The sequence below is a fragment of the Anarhichas minor genome, unplaced genomic scaffold (genome assembly GCF_050575085.1).
Source record: "Anarhichas minor isolate MPS153535 unplaced genomic scaffold, ASM5057508v1 ptg000043l, whole genome shotgun sequence".
NCBI classification, from domain to species: Eukaryota; Metazoa; Chordata; class Actinopteri; order Perciformes; family Anarhichadidae; genus Anarhichas; species Anarhichas minor.
The window spans coordinates 3865501-3888524 of record NW_027466489.1 but is presented as its reverse complement, the minus strand read 5'-3'; the positions used below and the strand labels follow the sequence as shown (position 1 = coordinate 3888524).

Sequence of the window (23024 nt, the reverse complement as noted above, 5' to 3'; positions counted from 1 at the left end):
AAGTTTCATGTCCTGTCACTTGTTCTGGACCTAGCTGAGGTCTTAGACTCAGACTAGATCTCTCCATGACGTTATTGTTTTTTTAAAGACATTCCTTTGTAGCTGTGGCTTCATATTTGGGGTCGTTGGTTTGATGAAAAATTAAATCTCTCACTTCTCTCACATAGAGAACCGGGAGTTTCCTCCAAGATTACTTAACATTGTACTGCCTGTTGCAGAGAAGCGTCCTCGCCAGGCCTCGTGATGAGGACGCTGTGTTTCTGCGGATGGGCCGTGTTTGGCTTACACTCCGTTAGTGGGACCTCTCTACGGTCTCACTTGTTGCCCTTCCTCTCAACACACTGAGATTTTGAGGCAGATTTTAAGAAGTGTGCCGTACTCCTTCAATTTGTATAATCGTATTAGGGATATCCAGTGCCTTGGAAACGTTCTCATGTCCTTTCCCAGTTTAGCACTCTTCAGTAAACTCAGATTTGTTCGGTTTTCATTTTGTGTTTTTTTGCTGGTAACTTCACTTTATAGCTGCTGGATCCAGGTATAGTTTACCTGAGATAACTGTCACTTGATTTCACACAGGGGATCTCCATTCAACTTGTTTTTGTTTTTTTTATAAGTCTTACTTAGTTTGCAGCTTTTTGTTTTGATCAGTGTAGAATAAAATCCTAATTACATCCACTGTGACTTAAAGTTAGAAATAAATAAAACATCAAAAGATCAAAAGGAGGTGAATACTTTCTAATAGGCACTGTAGTTTCTTGTTGGTGGTGGGTGGGGGGGGGGTGATGCTTTATTTGTAACCAAAGATGTGGTTCTAGTTTGCGACATGTAAGTGGTTTTGTCTTGAGATCTATTTAATCAACTAGAATTTTAAAATCAAGATGTTTAACTCTTCCAGTGCAGATTACTGGTGTCAGAGGTGTGAACTGAACAAGACTGAAGCACGTTTCTGTTCCTGCCTCAGGAACTCGCCTCGCAGTAAATAACCAGAGTACATGATTTTAGATTCAGACTGTAAAATATATTTTATTTGGGCTGATATTCTGTCTCGGCACCATTTTGTGACTATTAATTACAAGCCCTTTTCAACCCTGAGCATCCCTTTCTCTTGACTGATTTATGTGTATCCTTATACTCCTTTGTACTCTCTGGTTAAAAAAATAATAATAATTCTGTGAACACCCACTTCTCTGACAAAGGGGAGTTTGCTAAATTCAGTGAAACCTCTCCAACATTTGGAGACAAAGGTCCAGATTGCTGATCACTTAGCTCTGCAACAAAAGAGTTTTTCTTTTGTATGGATTCCAACGTCCTTTCTGTTTGATATTTCTATGCTCGTGGAGTACTGTGGTTGCACATGATTGCTTGAAAAAACAATTATCTTCGACTGTAATGTAATCTTTGTGATCATAGAAGTTTATATTTTCATACAAAGGTTTGGTTTGTATAGTGGCCCTGTAAAAAGATTGTACTTTTTGGGAAATTTACTATCCAAATCCTCACAGCAAAATCCCCACAGTCACACCTGCCCCTCTGAGGTCCATGCTGATATTTAAATCAGATATCTCCTGACATTTACTCAATGGTCCAGGGATCCAGTGTGTTCGCCTCAGTGCATATCTGCCAGGTTGGTAGTGAAGTCTATTTTGTAACTTAAATAAAAAATAAAATGGTTTTGTCCATCGTATCACATGTTTATATGATACTATCATAGCCATATATTTCTATGATGCTGTCATATACCATATTATAGTGTAATAGTGTTATTTAATAGGTAAATTGTATTGCTATTCATGAAATAAAGTTTGGGTTTGGGTGCACAGCATCCGTGTATTACATGGATCTACTGATGGGGGAGTTTTTACTTAAACTGATGAAAAGCAAACATGCGACCTGTTCATCCCGTCCGTCGCCAAACAACCGTCGTGGAAAAAGTATTAAAGTCTTGTGAAAATGGTCCTGAAAAGTCTTGCATAGAACATTTTAACTTGGGGGATAAAAGTACAGCATCGGCAACAAAATGCACTTACATACTTTAAGTATTTTTGAAGAGTTTATACTGTTGGTTTGTATAAGCCAGGGGCTGAATGGGTGGGTGGGGGGGGGGGGGGTGATGATGGTTGGAACAAAAATATTTCATACAGCAAGAGGGATGAAATTGACCCTATAGGTGAAAAAGTGCAGAATAAAAGCAGACTTTTAAATATGTTTTCATCGGTAGAAATGTCACACGGACATCTTTATAAAAGAAATGTACTTTCACTCGAGGTAATGTTGGCAAAGTTAAGGCAAGCAAATTGATTAAGAAACTTTATACAAAAATAATGAAGGTGGTGCAGTAAAGCCACATGCGTAAACTAAAGAGTAAAAGGCCTTTTTATGTTAATATATAAATAAGTGCAAAAATTAACTTTTATAAGTAGTATATATTTGGCAATGTATCAAAAAAGATGTTTTAACTCAACATTTCAAATATGTATCTCTTCTTTCAATATTAAAACTAAACACTCCAATCTCCACTATAAAAGATACTATTGCCACTTTGAAATATTCTATACAGATTCATACATATTGGACTATGACATGTCATATGGCATTTTTTATGATGTACTGTACTTTTATGTATTTTTTTATGACATATTTTTCATTACATAAAATACAATGACATTTTCTTACGCACTATAGTAATTATTCATGGAGCGGGGGTAGCAGGCGTATGAGGGTGTTCCAGACGCCCCTCTCCCCAGCAACGGAGAGAATATACAAAAAAAATATGAATAAAAGACCATTTTTCTGACATTAAAATATGAATATTTTGATAATTTATTACGACATTCCATTTTTTTATAACAAACTATACTATGAAATTATGACATTTTAATTTATATGACATACTATACTATGCTTTTAATGATTTCATGATTTGCATTATTATTTTTATAATGTCATACTATAATATTAAATATGTTATGACATTCTACACTAATAGTCTTTATGGCATACTATAAATTAGATTTTTTTAATGTTTTAATTCATGATGCTATGCTGTGGCCTTTTTTACATTTTTATGGCACACTATACTGTGACATTATTATATAATGTATACTTTTTATGTTAATTATTATATGAAATGATTGTGATAATATTATTCGACAATAGGATGACATTTTCTATGACATACTATACTATAACCCTTTTTACAGGAATACTATACTATGGCCTTTTAATGACTTGTTTAAACATGATATACAAAGCATTGTAAATGACTTTTTTAGACATCCTATTCTGTGACATTTTGTCAACATGATATTCTGTGGCTTTTTTCTGACTTTTTTCAACCTTACTTGAAGGTGACTATTTTTATCACTTTTTTAGACATTCTTTATCATGAATTTGGGGGCTTACCGTGTTGTAGTGGCTAGCAATGTCGCCTCACAGAAAGATCGGACGAGGTTCGATCCCAGAGTGGCTCATTCTGTGTAGAGTTTGCATGTTATCTTCATGTCAGCTTTTCTTTAGGTTCTCCTTCTTACTCCCACAGTCATAGAGACATTCAGCTTACTCAGCTCTAAAATGTAATGTGGCTTTGCATGGTTGTCTGTCTCTATATCAGCCCTGCGATAGTCTATCGACTTGTCCAGGGGGTACCGTGCCTTAGGGTCAACTCCAGTCCCCCCCACTACCCTCACTGGGATAAGCAGTTATACGGATAAAGTATGAATTACTTTTTTAGACATACTATACTATGATTACTTTTCTTCATACTATACAATGACTTTTTTCAACATGATATACAAAGGCTCTTTTATTGACATACTATGCTATTGCCTTTTTTTCATGTTTTTTTTTTTTCACATATTATACTCTGACTTTTTCTGGCATGCTACAGACTTTTTCAAAAATGCTATACCGTCATGTTTTATGACTTTCTTTCGACATAATATACTTTTTACGATTATATATACATAATATATCATGACATGCAATAGTGTGATATCTTTAATGACAGTTTTATGGTATACTTTCTTTATAATATTCAAATGGTTTATATATTTTGTTTATTTATTTATTTTATTATATCTTAATTGACTATATTTATGGCATAATATAATTTAGTATGACTGTTTTATGGCAAACTATACCCTGAGATTTCTTCAATATTTATTTTATTACATTTCTAATACTTTTTTACGACATAATACATTTTTTTAGGTCAGACTATACTATGACATGTTTTATGACATTTTACGACATACAATACTGTGACTTTTTTTTGACATCATGCATTTTTTTATACCATTGTATACACACTGTGACATTTTCATGAGTTTTTATGACATATTATACTATGACATTGTAATTAGCCATTGTAGAAACTATTTAAATCACCGAGTAAACAGCCAATTCTGCTAACATGAGCAGTGTTTAAGCAATGGTAAATATATCAACAGAAATATGTATAATGTCGGAACAATAACTTACATTATCACACAGCAAGGGAAACGAGCGACAGACACTATCAACACACATTTGACATTTAACTGCTAGTAGCTTTGTTATGATAAACATTTTTCAAAAACTTTGCAATATGACACTAATTGTGAGTATCGTGTTTATTATGGCTAATTACGCTTTTCTTTGTCAAAATAATCTTTCATTTCTGCCAAGAATCATTCGGGTGAATTTGACCTTTGGGTAATTGTATATTTTCGCTCCAAACAGCGACGGACGCAGCGACCGTGTGTTTGTTTGTGCGGCTGCTCAGCCTCTGACTGACCTCATCATTCACAAGAAAATCCAGTTCTTTCCGTTGTTTTCTTCCATCTACTCCTTTTAAACTTGTCCTCCATACGTCTTTAACTAACAAGCAGTTCCATAAAGGGCAGGGGCAGCTGTTCCTGCTGAGTTACAGAGACAATAAACGATTTCCCCAAAAATAAAACTGAATAACAATCTTGAATAACAATTCAAGAAGAGCATTCTCTAAGGCTAACTAAGCAGCCGATTATTCAGTTTGTCACAGTGAATCTAAAAATATCATGTCTGTGAGTTCAAACTTGACAAAATTGGCTAAAAGAGGAAGTAGCCTGAGTAAATGTTCCGAGCTAGTTTCCACCACTGCCAAAGCAACACTTAGACTGTTCAGTGTGTCTATAATTGTGTCTCAGGTGGACATGCAGCTGGTAAACATGACAGCAGATGCACATGTACAGTAATTTTTATTTAGAGGCAACAGCTCTTGCATATTACAACTGTTGGCTTTCATAAGGCAAAAGCAAGAATGAATCCACCAGCTAATTCACACAGAAAACAGAAAGCGTTTAGGGAGGGTGGGAACCCACAGGCATGCAGCAATGGCTCAGAATGCAATGTACAGCATTTCATATTTATATATATATTTATATAATATATACAAAACAACAGTGAGACCCAAACAAATGCCAGACATCTCATTCTACACAATTACAGAACAAAGACAGACCAACTTTTTTTTTTTTTTTTAATAAAAAAAAAAATATTTTTGCTCTTTTCTCTGTAAAAGTGCAACTCAATTAAAATAGAACCTGTTTCAAGGCCTTTTAATGTTGAAATAAAAATAGAATCTCCCAAGTTATCAAAATGGACCTATGAGAATATTGCATCTCTAGAATACCAACTCGTTGAAGTTCATGAGTCCTGTTGAACCATGTCTAATTAGTAATTGAGATAAGATCACACAGCATTGACACATGATAAAAATGCAGGTCTGGACTTACTGTTGATGTCAATAACAGTGAGTAGACAACAATGTATCTGTAACAGCCGTAAACAAATACAGAGGCTTATTTTCAGTTTGAAGCAGTTGGCATTCACTTAAAAACAGACAAGACAAAGAAAAGGGTCCACACACACACTCATCATCACGACAATGTACCATTAATGAATGTAGAATACGACAAAGAAGCGCCATATAGGTTTGCATTGGACAGGGACACACCTATTAATCTCACTCAACATTGTCAAACAAATGGTTCTCCATATTGCTTAGTAACACATAGAAATGAATTTAGAAATGAATGAATCAAAGATAGGTGCTATCTTTATCATGACAGCTAAACTGCCAATCATGGATATTTTTTAAACATTTTTATGTAGATTTTCCTCAGTATAAGTACTATTTTTATAGTTAATAGTCCCTTCATAGGCATTTCGAGCTGACAAAGAGGTCCTAGAGTGGCTATCTGAGTTGGTACATGCATCGGTAACCAGGCTAAAGTCAAAAGTGTGAAAGGGGGTCGGGGGTGAAGGGGTTCAGGGGCGAGGGTTGGAGTGTCAGTGTACGGGCTCTAGTCGTCGTCTTCGTCCTCCTCATCGCTGTCCTTCATGGAGATGCCCTGCATGCCTCCTTCCCTCACTGAAGCTGTGGCCTCCTCGATGGTCAGCCTGTTGCGCACCGTGTCGTACATCTTAGTGTTCAGGGTGGAGTCTAGGACACCCTGCAGGCGAAAGTCCCGGTACTTTTTCTAAATCAGGACAGAGATACATTAGCACAGCATGGACATAAGGGATTGTGGGTGATTCGCCAACCTGACGGCTGTTTTCAGCCTTACCTTTGTAATCCTGATGAGGATTTTTAGCTGGTAGACGTGGAGCTGCTGTTCCATGCGTTCAGTGAGCCAGGTCCCCAGCAGGTTCATGGTGGCAGTGTACCATTGCTGAAACACATAAACACAACACTCTCCAGCAAAACACACACTCCACACACGTACTCAAGGAATCATGACACAAAACTAGCCTTTACGACAGACGTAACGAACTACAGCTGAACACGTACAGTATATGAGAATAACGTTCAAGCACCCTCTGCGTATTCAGGCATCACTTAAAATAAAACCTGCTAGCAGCTTTAATACATGTGAGGCCACATTTCATTTAGCCCATGTGAACAATATATACACCAGTTAGTTTAAAGGTTTAATGTCAAGTCTCTATCTGACTTCACAAGACAGACATTCCTGCATTTCATGAGTCAGACTCTGCAATTAATGCAAGTTAACAGGCTGCATCAATGTAGGAATGAAGTCATGTTCAAAATAAACAGATCGGTAAGAATTACAAACTACAGTTAAGTGTGCTTGTTCCAACTGTTTCTTTTTTATCATGCAACTCAATTTTAAGGAAAAATAACTGATTTATAGTATAATTTCCCTCTGCCTTAATCTAGTGCTTTTAAAGCCCCTGAAAACTTGGTAGCAAAATATATATATATTTAAATATAAATAAGCTCAGATCAAAAGTTTGGAAAATAAACATCCTTATGTATTTTTATGAAGACACTTAATAAGTTGCCTCATTAGGACTGTGTTGGTGTTCTCACAGATAGAAATATCTTCGAAGAAAAGTTTGGCGGAAAATAGTTTGTTAAAGTAATAGTTTGTTATTTTAGGAAATGCGCTAATTCACTTTCTTTGCCGAGATGAATACCACTCATGCCTGTAAGTTTAGTACAAAGCTACGCCCAGCGGCTAGTTTCCTTAGCTTAACAAAAACACTGGAAAAAGGAGGAAACAACTGCTTCTGTCGCCTACCAACACAACACCTGTTTGTATCATTTGTACAAACTCAAGTTATTGCTCTGCCCCCGACCTCTATACTGTTGAATTACCTTTTTTACTCTTCAGTTTTTGTACAAATTAAAGAAACAAGTTATAACGTTTTATTTGTGAACTTTAGAGGTGCTGTGCAGATTTTGTTACCATTGGACAGCGTCAGGCTGCTGCAGTCAGCTGTTTCGGCCAGTTATCCAGTCTGTAAAGCTGAGCTAGCTGTCACCTGCTCAAAGCCTCATATTGAGCAGACAGACAGGACAGCGGTATATATCAATACGCGTATTTCCCAAAAGGTCAAACTATTCCTTTCTCGCTCATAGTAAGAAGCTGAGAAAACATGTTTTCAGGGCCTTTACATATACTGAACACAGGTCTATCTATACTATTCACTGAGATATTTAATTAAACATGAAAATTGGCCCGATTACAATTTGACCATAAAGAAAAAATGTATCTAATTAAATGATACGAAAGTAAAGTTTCTTGAACTTTGTCCTTACTGTTTAAGTAATGTTGTCAACACACACGCAGGCACACCATGAGTGTGACATCCACACACAAACTGTATAGAACTCTGAAGATGCATTTTACTCAGAGCACTGATACTATTGCTACTTGAAGGAAATGATAAAACCGCGGGAAGTCATGAAGCATTGACAGAGTGTTCTGACTGTAATAACTGTAATTACCCCTTCAAAATGTTAAAAAGACATGTTGTCAATATTTTGTAAACACTGCATGGCCCATCAATTATTTAAGGCGATTACTTTGCTTTTATTTATAATTTATTCAAGTAGAAACGCCGGGCTGCATTTAAGTACCCTACACTGAAGATAGAAAACTACTACTGTATGGGGAATTGAAATTATAGTTTTGACACGATTTCATTAGCAAAAGAAAAATAGAATGAGAGTGAGTAAATGGTTAGCAGGCAGGGAGCAGCGGTGCTATTTTCTTGTACCTTTTCTCTACATTACTTTGGGTGGCAGTTTCCCAGACTGTCTAAAGTTTGAAGTTACAAGAGAACAGCACCCATGTTTAATAGAAACAGTTGTCACACCTCCAATTTCAAGATAAAGAAGTCAACTTTAAACATGTGAGGAGGCAGGAACGCAGAAAAAAGGTTTCTTCGGCCCGAATTAGAAGTGGGAGGTTTTCATTTGTGTGGTTGTTGAGGTTTAGTTTTGAGTCGAGGTTTCTTTAGATGAAGTTTAGGTGAATGGTTGAAAGGTTTGAACTTGAGGCCAGATATGCAGATGCCTGTCCACTTCACAGTCGAGTTGAGCGTGCAGTGCATGCAGACCTCGCAGGTGGGTGGGTGGCAGAGTATACGTGCTAAGGAAGACTGCTCTATGTGCAAATGAGGCAGAACTCTGAGGAGGAGGGTCATGCTAGAAGATGTACACAGGAAGATTATTTGACTCTAAAATCATGCCAACCAACATAATGTGATAAAACAACGCAACGCAACACTAGAGATAAGTGCCACTTTTTAAATAGAGGAGGCAGCAGGAATGGTGTTAATCAGAAAAGAGGAGATAAAAAGAATTGAAATGAATCAGTGAAAGAAAGAGAGATAAAGTAGAGCCTATGCAACATCAAGGAACTGATTTTCACATGCATGCAAATGGATGGATGGAAATGCTTTCAAATGAAAGAGAAAAACATAGACATCCTTGAACTGAAGTATAGTTTAAAATGCTAAAACTGAAACATTCACAGCTTAAGAATTCTCTTAGAAGAATTTGACATGACAGCAGTGAGTAGGATTCCGGTGCACTTTGGGGCCACACAGAGGACACGAGGGGGACAACTCCACACAAGAAAAAGTGACACACAGACGGAGACAGGGGAGCTAGTGTGGACCTCAAAGACGAAAGCAGACCCACTTCACAACAGCGTCACTCCTCACTCCAAAACAAACAGAAAAAAAAAGTATATTTATCTGGCACAAGACTCCTGCTTCTACTGCCAAACACAAAAAATACATAACCAAAGGGAGACTTCTGAGTATCTCTCAGACATAAAAAACTTCACGTCACTGCCTCACAGAACTGAGAATCTGTCAAACACATAAAGCCGTCAACACACCTGTAGAGACACAGGTCTGTACAAATAGTTTCTGAATGACATGAAACACGCACATCACAGCATTATGTGTCGTTTGAATCACACATGGAGGAGACATTACTGTCAATGTATCCTGTTTGGATTATGTTTTTGAAAGACAGTGCTCTCTTCACCCTCTGACACACTGGTTCCCAACCTTTTACGGCCATCTCATGCTCACTCATAAACCCTCATATCACAGGATGTGTATTCCTATTAGCTGTGAGCTGTTGCACCAGGAAGAGCAGTACATTCTCCCAGAGCTTGAACGTGGTAATATTAGGTATGTTTTGCTTGAAAAATCAAATTTTCCCACAATGATTGTTTATAAAACGTGTTGCAAGTTAATTTTCTGTCAACAAATCATTTAATCAGCTCTGAAGATAGATCCTTTAGAAAAATGACACCTTCCCTGTGAGTCGCTCCTCATTAACTACAGACAGTAACGATGGAAGAACTGGGGGAAATGTTTTTGTCGTGGAGGAGGAGGACTTTTGTTTATGTTGTTATTAATTATGAGCCTTTGCTATTTATGTGTGTAACAGCCTTGAGCCCCAGGCTGGGAACCACTGCTCTAACAGACCAAGGGTATACGACATGTCAGCCTCAGAGTTTGACATCATTATGTCACCCTGGCCCATCCAGCAGTGCAGCATTTTGTGGAGCTGTGGACTGAGACCAAGAGGGCTGAGTGTCATTTACTGGGGCTGACATGCTTTAAGTGGAAAGTATCTGAAAGCAATAGTGAGCTAAAAAAATACAAGTTGGTGTCTTGGTATGTGATCACTATCGGATAGTTCTGTCCTTTCCAGAGAGCACTGCTTTAGATAATCCTTTTTTTGAGGATGCTTTTATGGACTCTTTGTAAATAAAAGTTTTTTTTTTTTAATACACAAAAGCCCAAAAGCACTGTGGCAACGCACATCAGAATGCAGAGGGCAGCAACTAAGGTTAAGAGGGACAGAAAGTAAGAAAGAAAGAGAAAAGTCAAGAGGGGTAGAAGATCAGAAAAGCCTCTTTTACCAGGCTGAAATACATTTCCTGCTCTCAAAATGGGACTTATCCCTCTCTGCCCTGTTGTTTTGCCACATTTTGGAAGGCCCCTCCCTTGTTGTGAGGAGGAGACGGCATCTTACTTACATCAAATAACCTTTCTATATACACCTCCTCATTGACCTTATCACGAAGCATATCCTGAGAGTGGCGCACAAAGGTCACATAGCCATCGGCCACGTCCATCCCAGGTTTCTGTGAAACAGAAACAGAACAGGGTCGGGCCTCAGCAGAGGAATACACAAACACTGGCAAATGACTGTAATAAAAAAAAGGCAGAAGAGAAATACTGTTGTTGATTAAAGCAAAAGGTAGCTCATTCAACTGTATCAAGTAAGCACACAGTAGCTCATGAGCACACAGGGAGGTAGGGTGTAATTGCACTTACAGGTACATCCACATATTTAGAGGCAGCTTTCACCTGAAATCACAACAAAATTGTCAAACAACATTTTAATTCCTATTAATATATATATTTTTTTTTACAATTTTCAATACTGGTGCAGATATAATACATGAGTTTTAGCAGTACTTTAACAATAGCTTACTTTGAAAGATATGAACATCTTTTACTACAAATCCCCCTTTGAAAGTAAAATACGGTCTAAAATAAAAACAACTGTCTGATCAAAGAAAAAGTACAGAACAGTACAAAATCTGAGGAACTACAATACTCACTGGACACATTTTGGTCAATATCCAAAAAGTATTGATGTTTAATAAACAGCCCTAAATATAACTGAATCAGCCCATTAAGGTCAACGGGGCAACAAAGGAGTGAATAAAGAGAAGCTTCATCTCACCGTGAAGGAGAGGAATGAAGAGAAGAGGGTGCCTTCATCATATCTGGAAATCTTTGCCAACACGCCCTCCAGAATGGCAACAAACTGAGAAATAACAAGTTTCATTCAAAAATTGAACAAGGCATCCATCCATGCTAATAGCACTGCTATAATAGTTTGGATGTTATTTATGCTCACCATGACAGTGTCAACATGCTGATGTTAAGCAGGTATCATGTTTCTACCATGTTCACCTCTTTAGTTCAGCATTTGATAATTAGCAATAAACACAAAGACCAGCTGAGGCTGATGGGAATATCAGGAGTTTAGTGGGTATTTAGTCATAATTCATAAAGTCATAATCTGACCTTATGATGGCGCTAGATGAAAGGTGGGGATCACCAAAGTGACAATGTGTGTAGCAAGTTTCATAGAACTTTAAATGAAAAGTAAGAGGATTCATCACCTGGAAACCTTGAATGTCTTCCCACAATTTAGTGACAAGTTCAGTAGATTTTTGAGATATTTGACAAAATAAGTATAAACTTAGATAAAAATTCACTGGGTCACCAACGTCATTCGGATTCCTCTGGAACATGACAAAACGTCATTGCAATCCATCAAATAGTTGAGATCCCTCAGTCTGAAGCAAAATAACAGACCGACCCTCAAGACAGACTTTGCCATCTATAAAAATCCTAACTTTTACTAACAAATAATCTAATAAATACTAGATTTCCAAAGTTGATATACAGTCGCACCTTTGCTACCAGACACTGGATCATCTCTTTCACACTTTCCTCAATCAGCTCGTCTACTTGGGTGTGGTACTGTTTCTGCGAAGACAATTTTAACAAAACATCAGTGTGACAGATACCAATTATACAAACAAATTGTTATTTCAGTCTGTGTCATATGTGAAGTTTTTACCTCTTGGCCCATCTCCATCGCGCACAATTTAGCTGATTGGTCCTTGGCGTCCACCATCACGTTGAACATGGTGCATAATGATGGAGAAATGCGGAAATCTGTGGACTTGCTGCTTTTTGTCAGCTTGGACTCAAATGCCATCTTAGTGCTGCAATGCAAGTCAAATATTTATACCCACTATAATATAAAATATTCAGTACTTGGTATTTCTGTGTGTCAATCCCTCTATTCCTCATGCAGGGACACACAAACGCACCGCTTGACGCAGTTCTCGATCATGTTGCTTGACATGAGCTGGATGCGACTCTCGAGGTGTTTGGCAAACTCCTCCTCAGGCCAATGCAGGTCCCTGATGAAAGTCTGGAGGGCGTCCAGCTTCCAGAAGAGGTCCTCCGACGTTCCGGAGCCATTGCTGCCATCGACCCAAACACACAGACACACAGGTCAGAGGACAACGGTCACCCTGCTGGAAAGAGGGGGTGGGGGTGGGGGTGCTGTGGCAGGTGCAGAGGAGGATGCGGTTCCTCCGCACCTTAACAGTGTCAAACTATACTCCGACCATATACTGACTGGTTTGTCGAAATATCTGGCCTCGATACGGGTGTTTGTGGACAGTCAGTGTATGGGTGAAAAGGAGTGGGCAGGGTTGACTGTTACAACTCAATAACCATGCTGTAGAGTGTGATTATTGACTGGGATGTGAAGTGGCCACATGCAGGTAAAGTCACTGCAGATATAGCTGCTAATCACACTGTGTCAAGACAAAGGAGATGGGAATGGAAAAGTGAGGGAGGGCATGGAAAAATGGCATTGATAGGCCAAGTTCTTTTCCCACAAAATAAATTCTCCGAATTGATTCTTCTTTATCACAGGCCCTCTCTCACCATCCATGTCCCCAGGCTGGTGGGGCCCCTGCAAGAATTACTAAACAAACCATGCAGACCATTTAGGGCATCCTGAGTAGAGCTCATTGGGAAAGAACTGCAGGAAAGACGTGGAGTAGGGAGGGGAGGTGATAAAGCGGAGAGGTAGAGGTCTGAACACCAGTCGCCTAGTCTCTCCACATTATCATCTCTAATCCATCACATTATCTTCCCTCCCAATCAGACTACTAGCAGGTGGTTCAAGGTCAGGGATGAATCTACGGCCATTTACAATCGACAGTGCGCTAAGAATCACTAAAGCAGATGTCTGTGGACAACAACTCTGGGGAGATACATGTTTTTTTTAGAACTGAGAACATGACTTGCAAATTATATATAGAAATATATATTTTTATGTTTTTGTGTTAGTTTGTTTTGGCCTGTATCTCCACACCTCAGCTCAACAGCATGCATGTTGAGACAAATGGGAGTGTTTCTCATTTTAGAAAGCAGAAGCCCATCTACTCTAACACCTCTCAGAGTGCCCTTGGCATGAACATGGACATAATCATGGAGTACTCACACGAGAGAAAACAAACAGGAATTGATTGATTGATCTCCAGTGAGAGTCATACAGAAGAAATGTGGCTTTACTTGAAAAATGTTTTGTTGTGCTTTTGAATGATCTTTGGCTTAGGGCATCTTCATACCAAGGCAGTCTCTGTTTACTTAATATTTCTAAAGCAAACTAGTTGAATACACACTCAGAGTCATATATAGCAGCCATCCATGACGGGGTAGAAAAGCTAGGCATTTGTGGAAGGTTAACTGATAGTCCTGCTACTGGCACTGGCAGATTTGGTACTTTGGGAATTTGGAGGTTCACATTTGGTAGATTCACATTGGGCAGATTACTTGTTAAACTCCTGCAGAAAAGACAGACAAAAAGAAAAAAGAATCCATAACAGTGGTGTGGGAGCTGCAAAAAGCCATGTAACACTCATCATAAAAGTAACGTAAAGCTGAAATTAGGTAAAGACATACGTACATACATAAACAAGACCAACAGTAATTGTCAAAGACGTACAGTAGTAAAGAGGTCTCAGGTTGCACACAAATACTGTATTAAATGCAGCGAGAAGGAGAAGCAACTTAATAATGAAAAGAATAAACACAAATAAAGACCAAGAATAAAAAAATCCCTTAATTAATCTTAAGTATAACATTTACAATGCAAAATGCAAAAGCAAAAGTGTGAACACCACAACTAATAAATTATAACTGCAACATAACAGACTGGAGGCCTTTTGTTTCTGGCAACATGTCAAAGCACACATTATGAAGGTTAGTTCACAAAACAAAACAACAGAGATATTAAGTGTTGCCCTGACCCTAATGTGTCGGGGAGAAATTGGTTAGACACGTACATTAGTCAAAGACTATTTTCAGAATAAATAACCCATTTCTTTCAGAGGGAAAATAGGTTATCAGCCCACTCATGGCTCATGCTTCAAAAGTGAACCTACAGGAAGCCTGGGTGAACAGATTTGTCAGCCTCCACACAGTCGGTCTCACGTCTGAATATAAAAGCCTCGCATCTGCAACCATCCTACAGCCTAGATATGAAGACGGCGGCTCCTTACTTCACAGGCTCCCAGGACTCTCGCTCAAAGCCTTTGTGAATTGACTGTGCTATGGAGGACTCCATCAGATCCACATATCTAACCACCAGAGGAGCATACAGATCCTGGAGGTGTTTGTGGAACTTTCCATTGCACAGATGATCTGTGTAAAAAGAACATAATAAATAAGAGGCAGTGACAGAAGAACATTAGTCTCTCTGTCTAAACATAAAAATAGCTTCAGTGTCTAAATGAATGTGGGAGCTTACAGTCTGTCCGGAGGAAGTCGTTGAGAAGCTGGAAGAGGGGGAAGCTGTCCCAGCTCTCAGGGGACTGAATCTCCAGAGCGGCATCCATGTCGATGGCATAGAGGGCCAGGAAGTTCTCTGCATGCTCCACCATGAGGTCTGTCCACCATGCAAACGCCTATACAGACACAGCAGGAAGGAGGAAAAACAGGTGAACAAAGGGCTCCAGTTTAGAGATGTTTTGATGCAATAAAGAAAGACAAGGAAGGAGGGAATAATACACACAACTGGAGCTCATTGGTTCTTAAAAGCAAATACCTCTAGAGTTCTGTATGCTCTATGTTAATCTATGTCAAAGGAATAGAATAGTGGGAAATATGCGCATTTGTATTCTTGCCGAGAGTTAGATGAGAAGATTGACCTTTCTCATGTGTGTCCCATTATATACGAAGCTATAACCAAGAGCCGGTTAGCAGGAAACAGGGAGAAACAGCTCTGTCCACAGTTTAAAAAAAAAATGTAATCCTACCAGCACCTCTGAAGCTCACTAGTTAAAACGTCATATCTGGTTTGTTTAATCCATTAAAAACAGAGTGTTTAAATAACACATGGTGGTTTTACGAGGGGTTATGTGCTCAGTGACTCCCTGGAGTCACCACAGTCGCTAGAACGTCCGGCAGTCTAACACATAATGGTGCATAAAATTAAACAAACAAAATATCACTTCATTAGTGAGCTGGTAGGTGGATTTTGTTTCACCTTTGGACAGAGGCCGGCTAGGGGTTTCCTAAGCCAACCAGCTGCTGCCTAATAGTTGGTATCTATCTTCTCATCTCACTCTTAGCAAGAAAGCTGAAAGCTGAGTGTGCATTACCCAAAAGGTCAAAATATTCTTTTAAATATGCATTATATGACTTCATGTTGATGAATACTCGTTTGTGTATTGTGTGTCTGTGTGTGTGTGTTTCCAATCGCACACTCTGAGATGAACTGTTCTTATTGATTAGGATTTGAAGGTGGGATAAATCTCAAGTAAGGACGTTTATACTTCGCAAAATAATCACACAGTAGGGTTGCATGTCCGTGCCTTGTTATGTTCATGACAGCATCTATAGATATTAGGGAAAGCTGCTTTTCTCATGCAAATGTGGAGCTCCATGCATGCCTTTCTCTCAAGGTAAGAGATGAGGGGTTCCACCATTCACATCACTGACAAACTCCTAGATGTGAATGTGACTCATGCACATCTTCCAGTAGGCACACCAAAGACTGCAGCACACAGCGTCTCTTGAGTTGGAGTGCATCCGATCCAATTAGTTAAGTAAGTCTGAGATTCAGCCGCATGTTTTCTAGCACAGTCAGGATGCTCACCCTTCGACAGCAGGAGTACCGTAGTTGCTTTACTGGCAGTCTTGGCTTGGCTTATTTGCTTATCATTCAGACTAACATGTTGCCAAGTTCAATAAATGAAGCTTGATCTTTCCAAATTATGCTGCATGCTTTATTTTTTACAATTTTTCTGTTATTTTCCCATTTGGCTTCAGCATCACATTTGCAGTCAAAACCTGACTTACCTGACTACTTACCTGCCCACTCCCAAAATTAAAAAAATGCTTGACAGTTCTAGTGCTAGAGAAACAGGCAGCAAACAAAGCTCTTCTCCATCACATTCAAGGAGAGATACTCTTATTGCGGACAGGGGGGGGGATTAAATGGGAGGACTGTAAAGGTTTCCGACAGATGAGGGAGGGGAAAATGCCCAAAGGTCGCCAGGCGGAGTGGCGTCCAACCTTTGATAGAGGTTGAGGGACACATACAGGGCCCTGAAAGCTTTAGGGCAGACCCAGTCTTCAGCCAGACAGCCTTTAGTGCTGTAACAATGCAACCGTGTCAAGGGAACAATCCTGACGGAGCGTACTGATGTCGAGGGGGTAAGGAGACGTGGCATCATCTACTGGACATGCACAAAGCATTATGGGAATTTCTCATTCAACTTTACTACATACCTCTTTTCCCTGCTTGGACAGTCACCAATCATATGACAGTGAGAACACAGGAAGATGTACAGAACAATAAAGTATTTTTGAGGCATTTCTCTTGAAAGGGTTTTAAACTAAGAATAGACAGCAGAGAGGGATGGAGGAGAAGCTGGGGAAGTAATGCTTGAACAAGTGCGGACTGTGAAATTAATCGTTGGATGGAGGGGAAACAAATGTTCATGGTGGATCAAACTTCAAAAAGTTCACATGGAGCATACTTTGGGGAATTTACTGGTTTAGCATGCTTGGAGAGAAAGGAAACCTCTTTATGGCCCGATGAACATGCTTTATGATCACAATTGTGTTGTGCAAGCTACAGTGCCTTTTAATTTTAAAACATGTTTTCTCTCACTTCTATGCCTAAAAACCCACCCATTGCTACAGTATCTATGACATCATTCTCTGTCTAGAGAGGTGCCTCTTGCCATAATGGCGCACATGCCATACAGGGGGGTCGTGATGGGGACTGAAGAGGAAAAAGAAATTAAAATACTGTACCGATTGATCTCCAGAACTTGTGACTGCCGCCTGTCAAGCATATTCAGAGAGATACAATAAATCTGCTTTATCTGGATATTCTACGATCACATGGGATCACCTTCAGATCTACACACATGCTCATCATGCTTTCCTACCAGCTCAATGTTTATAGACGCAAACAGAATGCAATAAATAAGCTATTGTCATTTAATGCTACTTTATACTTCTCCTTTACTTTTTGCTCCATTACATTTATCTGTCTGCTTTAGTTACTAGATACTGTTCAGAGTCAAATTCCACAAAAATAAAACAAATGATGAACCTATGAAACATGATGCATTGTTATGGATTAAACTAGTACTTTGTAATATTTTTGCTCGTAACCTATTACAAAAAAAAAAACATGTTTTAGATGTGATTGAACTTCCCCTCCAACGTCTCAGGTGGTTTCAACTCTATGAGGCTGTGAAAAGGTCAAATGTTCCAACATTTCACAGATAAAATTTAAAAAAGTAAAAGAATAAAAATAAAGAATGGAATAAATATTTGAGTAGCGTACCCTTGTATTTTCGTCGTTACTACCTCATAAATCATCTCATGTTACCATCTCTTCCATTGATGCATCAATAATAATCTAATAATGTAATCTTCATACATCCCTTATTTTCTATAAACTAAGCTATTTCACTTTTGATACTACAAGTATGTTTAGCTGATAATATACTGTTCTTCAGCTTAAGTAGCATTTTGAATGCAGGACTTCTAACAGTGAGGTGTTTTACTACAATATGAAATAGGTCATTTTACTTTAAGATTTGAGCACTTCTTTCACCACGGGCTATTTTGTCATCTAATTGTGGCAAAAGGAGTTTTTATTAATAAATATTAAGAGAACGCAGAGGTTGTGAGTAATGTGTTTCTTCCCGTATTGCTGTTTACCTTCCCGCCTTCTGTTTGTACTGGACTACTTATAAAATATATTATATGCTTACGTAACATTGAAACACCAAGTTATGATCTGCAATAAGAGGAAAGCATTGCACACATGATATCATTTTATGGCTAATTTACAGTCTCTGCTCAAACACGACGCTTTGATTCCATGTAGCCATGGTCTGCTGAATACTAATTAGAGCTCTCCTAAATTAAATTCATCTTTGAAAGGTTTTTTTTTTTAGTTACCCACAGATGAAAGCAGCTTTATTTCTAGAGGGCTGATAATAAGACTAACTCCCCTGCTGAGGGGCGGAGTGAGATAAGAGTGAGAGTATAGAGGGAAAGTGTTTTGAGGAGGAGAGGGTTCTCACTCACCTCCGCATGGTGTTCCTGGTTCTGCTGGAGGACCTCTATGACTAACTCCGCCAGGCGAATTGTTTCCTCCAGCTTTTTGGCAGGCGTGACTAAGCGGCCTACGTTCTCTGAGACAAAAGGATGAGGATGAGGGATGAGTGGTTAGTTAAGCACAGAGGATTCCAGCGGGATCTTTATGACTACTGAGAAGATTTTTCCTGTTTGTATTTTTAACTGTTAATAAAAGTATAAACACAGTGCTTACGCTGTGATGTTTATCTACCATACCCGCATGATAAGTCAAATGTGTTTATATGTTAAATTTATATGCATTTTGGGCTGCAAGACATAGAGCAACATAACTTATGTGTTTGAAGGATATACAGACTTATGTTGGAAGAGAATCAGGCAATAGAATAGTGGCGTTGAGATGAAGGTGCAATGCATGCATATGCAAGCCATCTGCATAAGGAGCTGTCGCATGGCAACAAATGACATGACACTCACTGTAAAAATGATTCATTACTTCTGTTTAAAGTTTTCCTTTGAATTAACTTTAAGAGTTTCAATTCCTATTAAAAAATTGGTCTTCTACCGTATTACTGACTAGAATCAAGCTTTATACTTATTTTTACTCTGTTGCTTATGTTGAAGTGGTAAGAAGTATCATCAATTTTGTGTATTTGTGTACAAAATGTATACAAACGTATTCAAATTACAAATTTATAGCCATTTGTAAGTAATTTAAAAACTTTTAAGGACAATTCCGTAGATTTTTTAAAATAATTTATTCATTTCTAAATTATATTGAACTTCATCTTTTAATATCTGTACAATACTCTACAACATACATTTCTAGAAGCAGGTCATACGTTTTGTGTGTAAAGACACTACTTTGACTCATGTGTTTGTTTCATTAGATGCTTTAAGGGTGTTATTTATTATAAATCAGCCATTATCCCATAAATGAATAAACTACTAAGCAATCATTTGAATGAATGACTTTCAGGTGTGTTTTAATGAATATGTTTTACAGTGTGATGCTTGTTGGGTTTGTTATCAAGTTTGGCGCACTAACAATGGCTTTGCCACTCTTTCACTTGTCAACATTGGTCTACAATTTGCAAAAGCTCCAAATCACTTGCCTGTACCTTTGCTGACAGAATGATCTGATAAGACAGTTATTAAACGTCATGAAATGGGATCATTCAAACAGCATGACTATGTGGAATGATATGTGTATCATTGGAACATGGAACTGAATGGCTACGCAAATCAAAAGCACATATATACATAGCTCTACATACAACAGTTGTGGTCTTTACACTGCAGTTCTGACTGGGGGGTCTTTTGTTGCTTTCACTATTATTTTAGTAAGGAGTAGCATTTTATCAAATATTCCTCAGGTATTTCTACTCAAGCCAAATGGAAACGTGTATCTATTTTGGGGTCCTGGCTGTAAAATAGATTTGAAAAACTCTAATCTGCCACTTTTGTGTTACTCTTTCAATCGTAATCTGAAGTTTATCATCATGGGAAATATGAGATATCTAAAGAGCCGAGATAATACTGGAGACATTGTCTTTAGGGACATTTAAGTGACACTAATGGATGGATCACATGGATTTGTATTACAGTAACTCTATATTCTGTGGTCGTAATGCCCTGTGAAGGGCAGCAGTGGACAGTGAACGCATTTTAATCCGAAGCTATACAGTATGTAATATGTCTATTATGGGACTGCTCAAACGCCAATATACAATGTGTCTAAGTACTGTGGGATATTAAAGGGCCAGTTCACCAAAATTACAGCTTTTTTAAAACAAACAATAAAACAAATCTTTTTGACATAAAGTCTCAGTGGCAGACATCTGAAACCAGCGACAAATAGTCCGTCTGTTAAATGAAGATGGCTGAAAGCACTCCAGGTTTTATGTTTTGCTGTCATCTAATGTGAAATAATAAATAATGTTTTAAAAACGTTTGTGTGGTGGGTTTTTATCTTTTGTTTTTATGATTTTCTGTTATGACTGTTTGTCAAGACAACATTTCTCCTTGGGGAGAATAAAGTTGAGATGCAGTTTAAGTTTAGGTTGCAATAAGAGCAACTGTATACCACGAAAGTAGAACATATTTTCTTGTTTTCTTTTTTGAATATGGTTAAATTGACCCTTTAAGTATCCAAAATTACATTTATTTGTATCTAAAATTTGATATAAATGTATGATCATATAAGGTCATATTTGACATTAAGAAAACCTGTTTACAATATATAATCCCATCATCAAAAGTATCATGTTGAAATGTTTGCTAATACGTGTTGCAGTTGACGATGAGGATAACATTGAAATATTGCTCATGTCCCTATTTTACCTTTATACTTTAACATGTGGGAAAATATGTGACGTGTTCTTTTTTTTGCAAGAGATTGTATTACTCTATAATTATTTATGTAAAAATGTCAATTATATATCTTTTCCAGTCACATACAACCCCAAAACCACATAACTGTTCTGTGAATACAACATGTCACTAAAGCTGAACTAAATGGAAAGAAAACTTCTCCAACATACTAGTCTTGAGCCACATCTTAAATGATATAAAGTAATACAATCTCCAAGTATTTACTTTATAAAAAGATGCTTTAAACATGCCAAGACTTCTGAGAACTTGGATGAGCCTGTATATTTCAAGGGTGTTTAATATACTATATGGAGATGTGCTACAGGTAAATTCGGTGCATACATGCATATGTTCTGTATCTTTTGACAGAAAAACACGTGTGTGGAGGGGTGAGGTCTGTGTGCATGTACATGTATGTGTGCACTGTGGCTTAACCACAAGCTAAACATGGGTTCACCTGGATCCTTTTGATCCTTTTGACCTTTCTCAACTTCAGGGAGAAAAAGGGAGAGAAAAGATAAAGAGGAGATGTTTAGAATTAGCACGGTTTTAGGGTTATTTTCACGATACAGGGGGAGAGGAGGGGGTGGGGGGGTTGTTATTCATCACCATGTGACCCTTTTCAAAGAATCTGCTGGGACGATTTCAGCTCCAGGGAGTGAGGTTTCTTGGCAACAGACAAACGTCACAAACATACAGTAAAAAACAAACACTGAAATATTAGCCTGTGGAAAATTGGAAATTAAAAAAGTGATAAGATGTTTGTTAACAAACAGACAAAGCTTAGACTATTGTAAACAGGTAAGACACACGAACAGCTGCCGGCTTCATAGACGGGACACACTAAGTGATTATAACACACAAACAGGAGCTGTTAAATCCATACACTCTACTCCCTGTCTTGTCCTCCCCATACAATAGATGCTCCTTCACTATCTGTGGTGTCACGGTGAAAGAAAAGCCTACCTGTTTGGCACAGCACACCACTGACACAGACCAAATGACTGGAGGAGATAACAATGTAAGCAATGTAAAAATGCATTCAAGTCAAAGGAATCGGCATCCAACCAAAAGAAAGAAGCTTACAGACCAGACTGCTCATTCATGTCCATCACAAACAGATGGTACTACTAAGAAGGGACCCCGACTGATTCAGCGTGGTACTGCTCAGATCTCTTAACTGGTGCGCTCCCCACTCACTCTCACAGACAAAAGGCACAGATAAAAACAAGCATGGCAAGAGCAACAACTCGGAAGGAAGAAAAGAGGCAGAGGGGGGATGAGGTGACAGAGTGCTTAAATAAGGAGGAGAGAGACTGGGGAGAGGATGATGAAGGTACTCACGGATGGTTAAATCCATCACTTGAGACGCCAAGCAGAAGACAGGGTGCTCATACATTTCCCTCTTTTTTCCTATAAAAAAGGATCGGGGCATGCAAGAGGCTGGGGTCAGAGGTGGGAAGGCAAGAGGTCAGAGGCTGATGGGAAGAGGGCTGTCCAGGTGAAAACGGAATTCTGTTGGCCGGGAGGCAAAGTCAAATGTTTGGTTTATTTTGAAACCGGCTCCTCACAAGGACAGTGGAACGTAAATTCACATAGCATGGCAAGATATTAAGGTT

At 38.4% G+C, this 23024-nt stretch overlaps 1 protein-coding gene across 13 annotated transcripts in view; it reads right to left on the bottom strand.

The window, feature by feature from the left end:
* Nucleotides 1–6297: 6297 nt before the first annotated feature.
* cadpsb (Ca2+-dependent activator protein for secretion b) overlaps nucleotides 6298–23024 on the bottom strand; it is a 57565-nt gene continuing 40838 nt past the window's right edge. For 3 of the 13 annotated variants that reach the window (XM_076110986.1, XM_076110987.1, XM_076110989.1), the window contains exons 17-27: nucleotides 19024–19130; nucleotides 15215–15371; nucleotides 14967–15108; nucleotides 12717–12872; nucleotides 12461–12608; nucleotides 12292–12366; nucleotides 11552–11635; nucleotides 11137–11169; nucleotides 10836–10943; nucleotides 6588–6692; nucleotides 6298–6500 (exon numbers count right to left, since the gene is read on the bottom strand). In XM_076110986.1, the coding sequence (XP_075967101.1) occupies nucleotides 6324–6500; nucleotides 6588–6692; nucleotides 10836–10943; nucleotides 11137–11169; nucleotides 11552–11635; nucleotides 12292–12366; nucleotides 12461–12608; nucleotides 12717–12872; nucleotides 14967–15108; nucleotides 15215–15371; nucleotides 19024–19130 (1292 nt within the window). In that variant the 3' untranslated portion in view covers nucleotides 6298–6323. Of the gene's footprint in view, nucleotides 6501–6587; nucleotides 6693–10835; nucleotides 10944–11136; nucleotides 11170–11551; nucleotides 11636–12291; nucleotides 12367–12460; nucleotides 12609–12716; nucleotides 12873–14087; nucleotides 14250–14966; nucleotides 15109–15214; nucleotides 15372–17199; nucleotides 17209–19023; nucleotides 19131–21862; nucleotides 21887–22749; nucleotides 22819–23024 lie in introns of all 13 variants that reach the window. The other 10 variants (XM_076110976.1, XM_076110975.1, XM_076110981.1 and 7 more) reach the window with 7 other exon arrangements.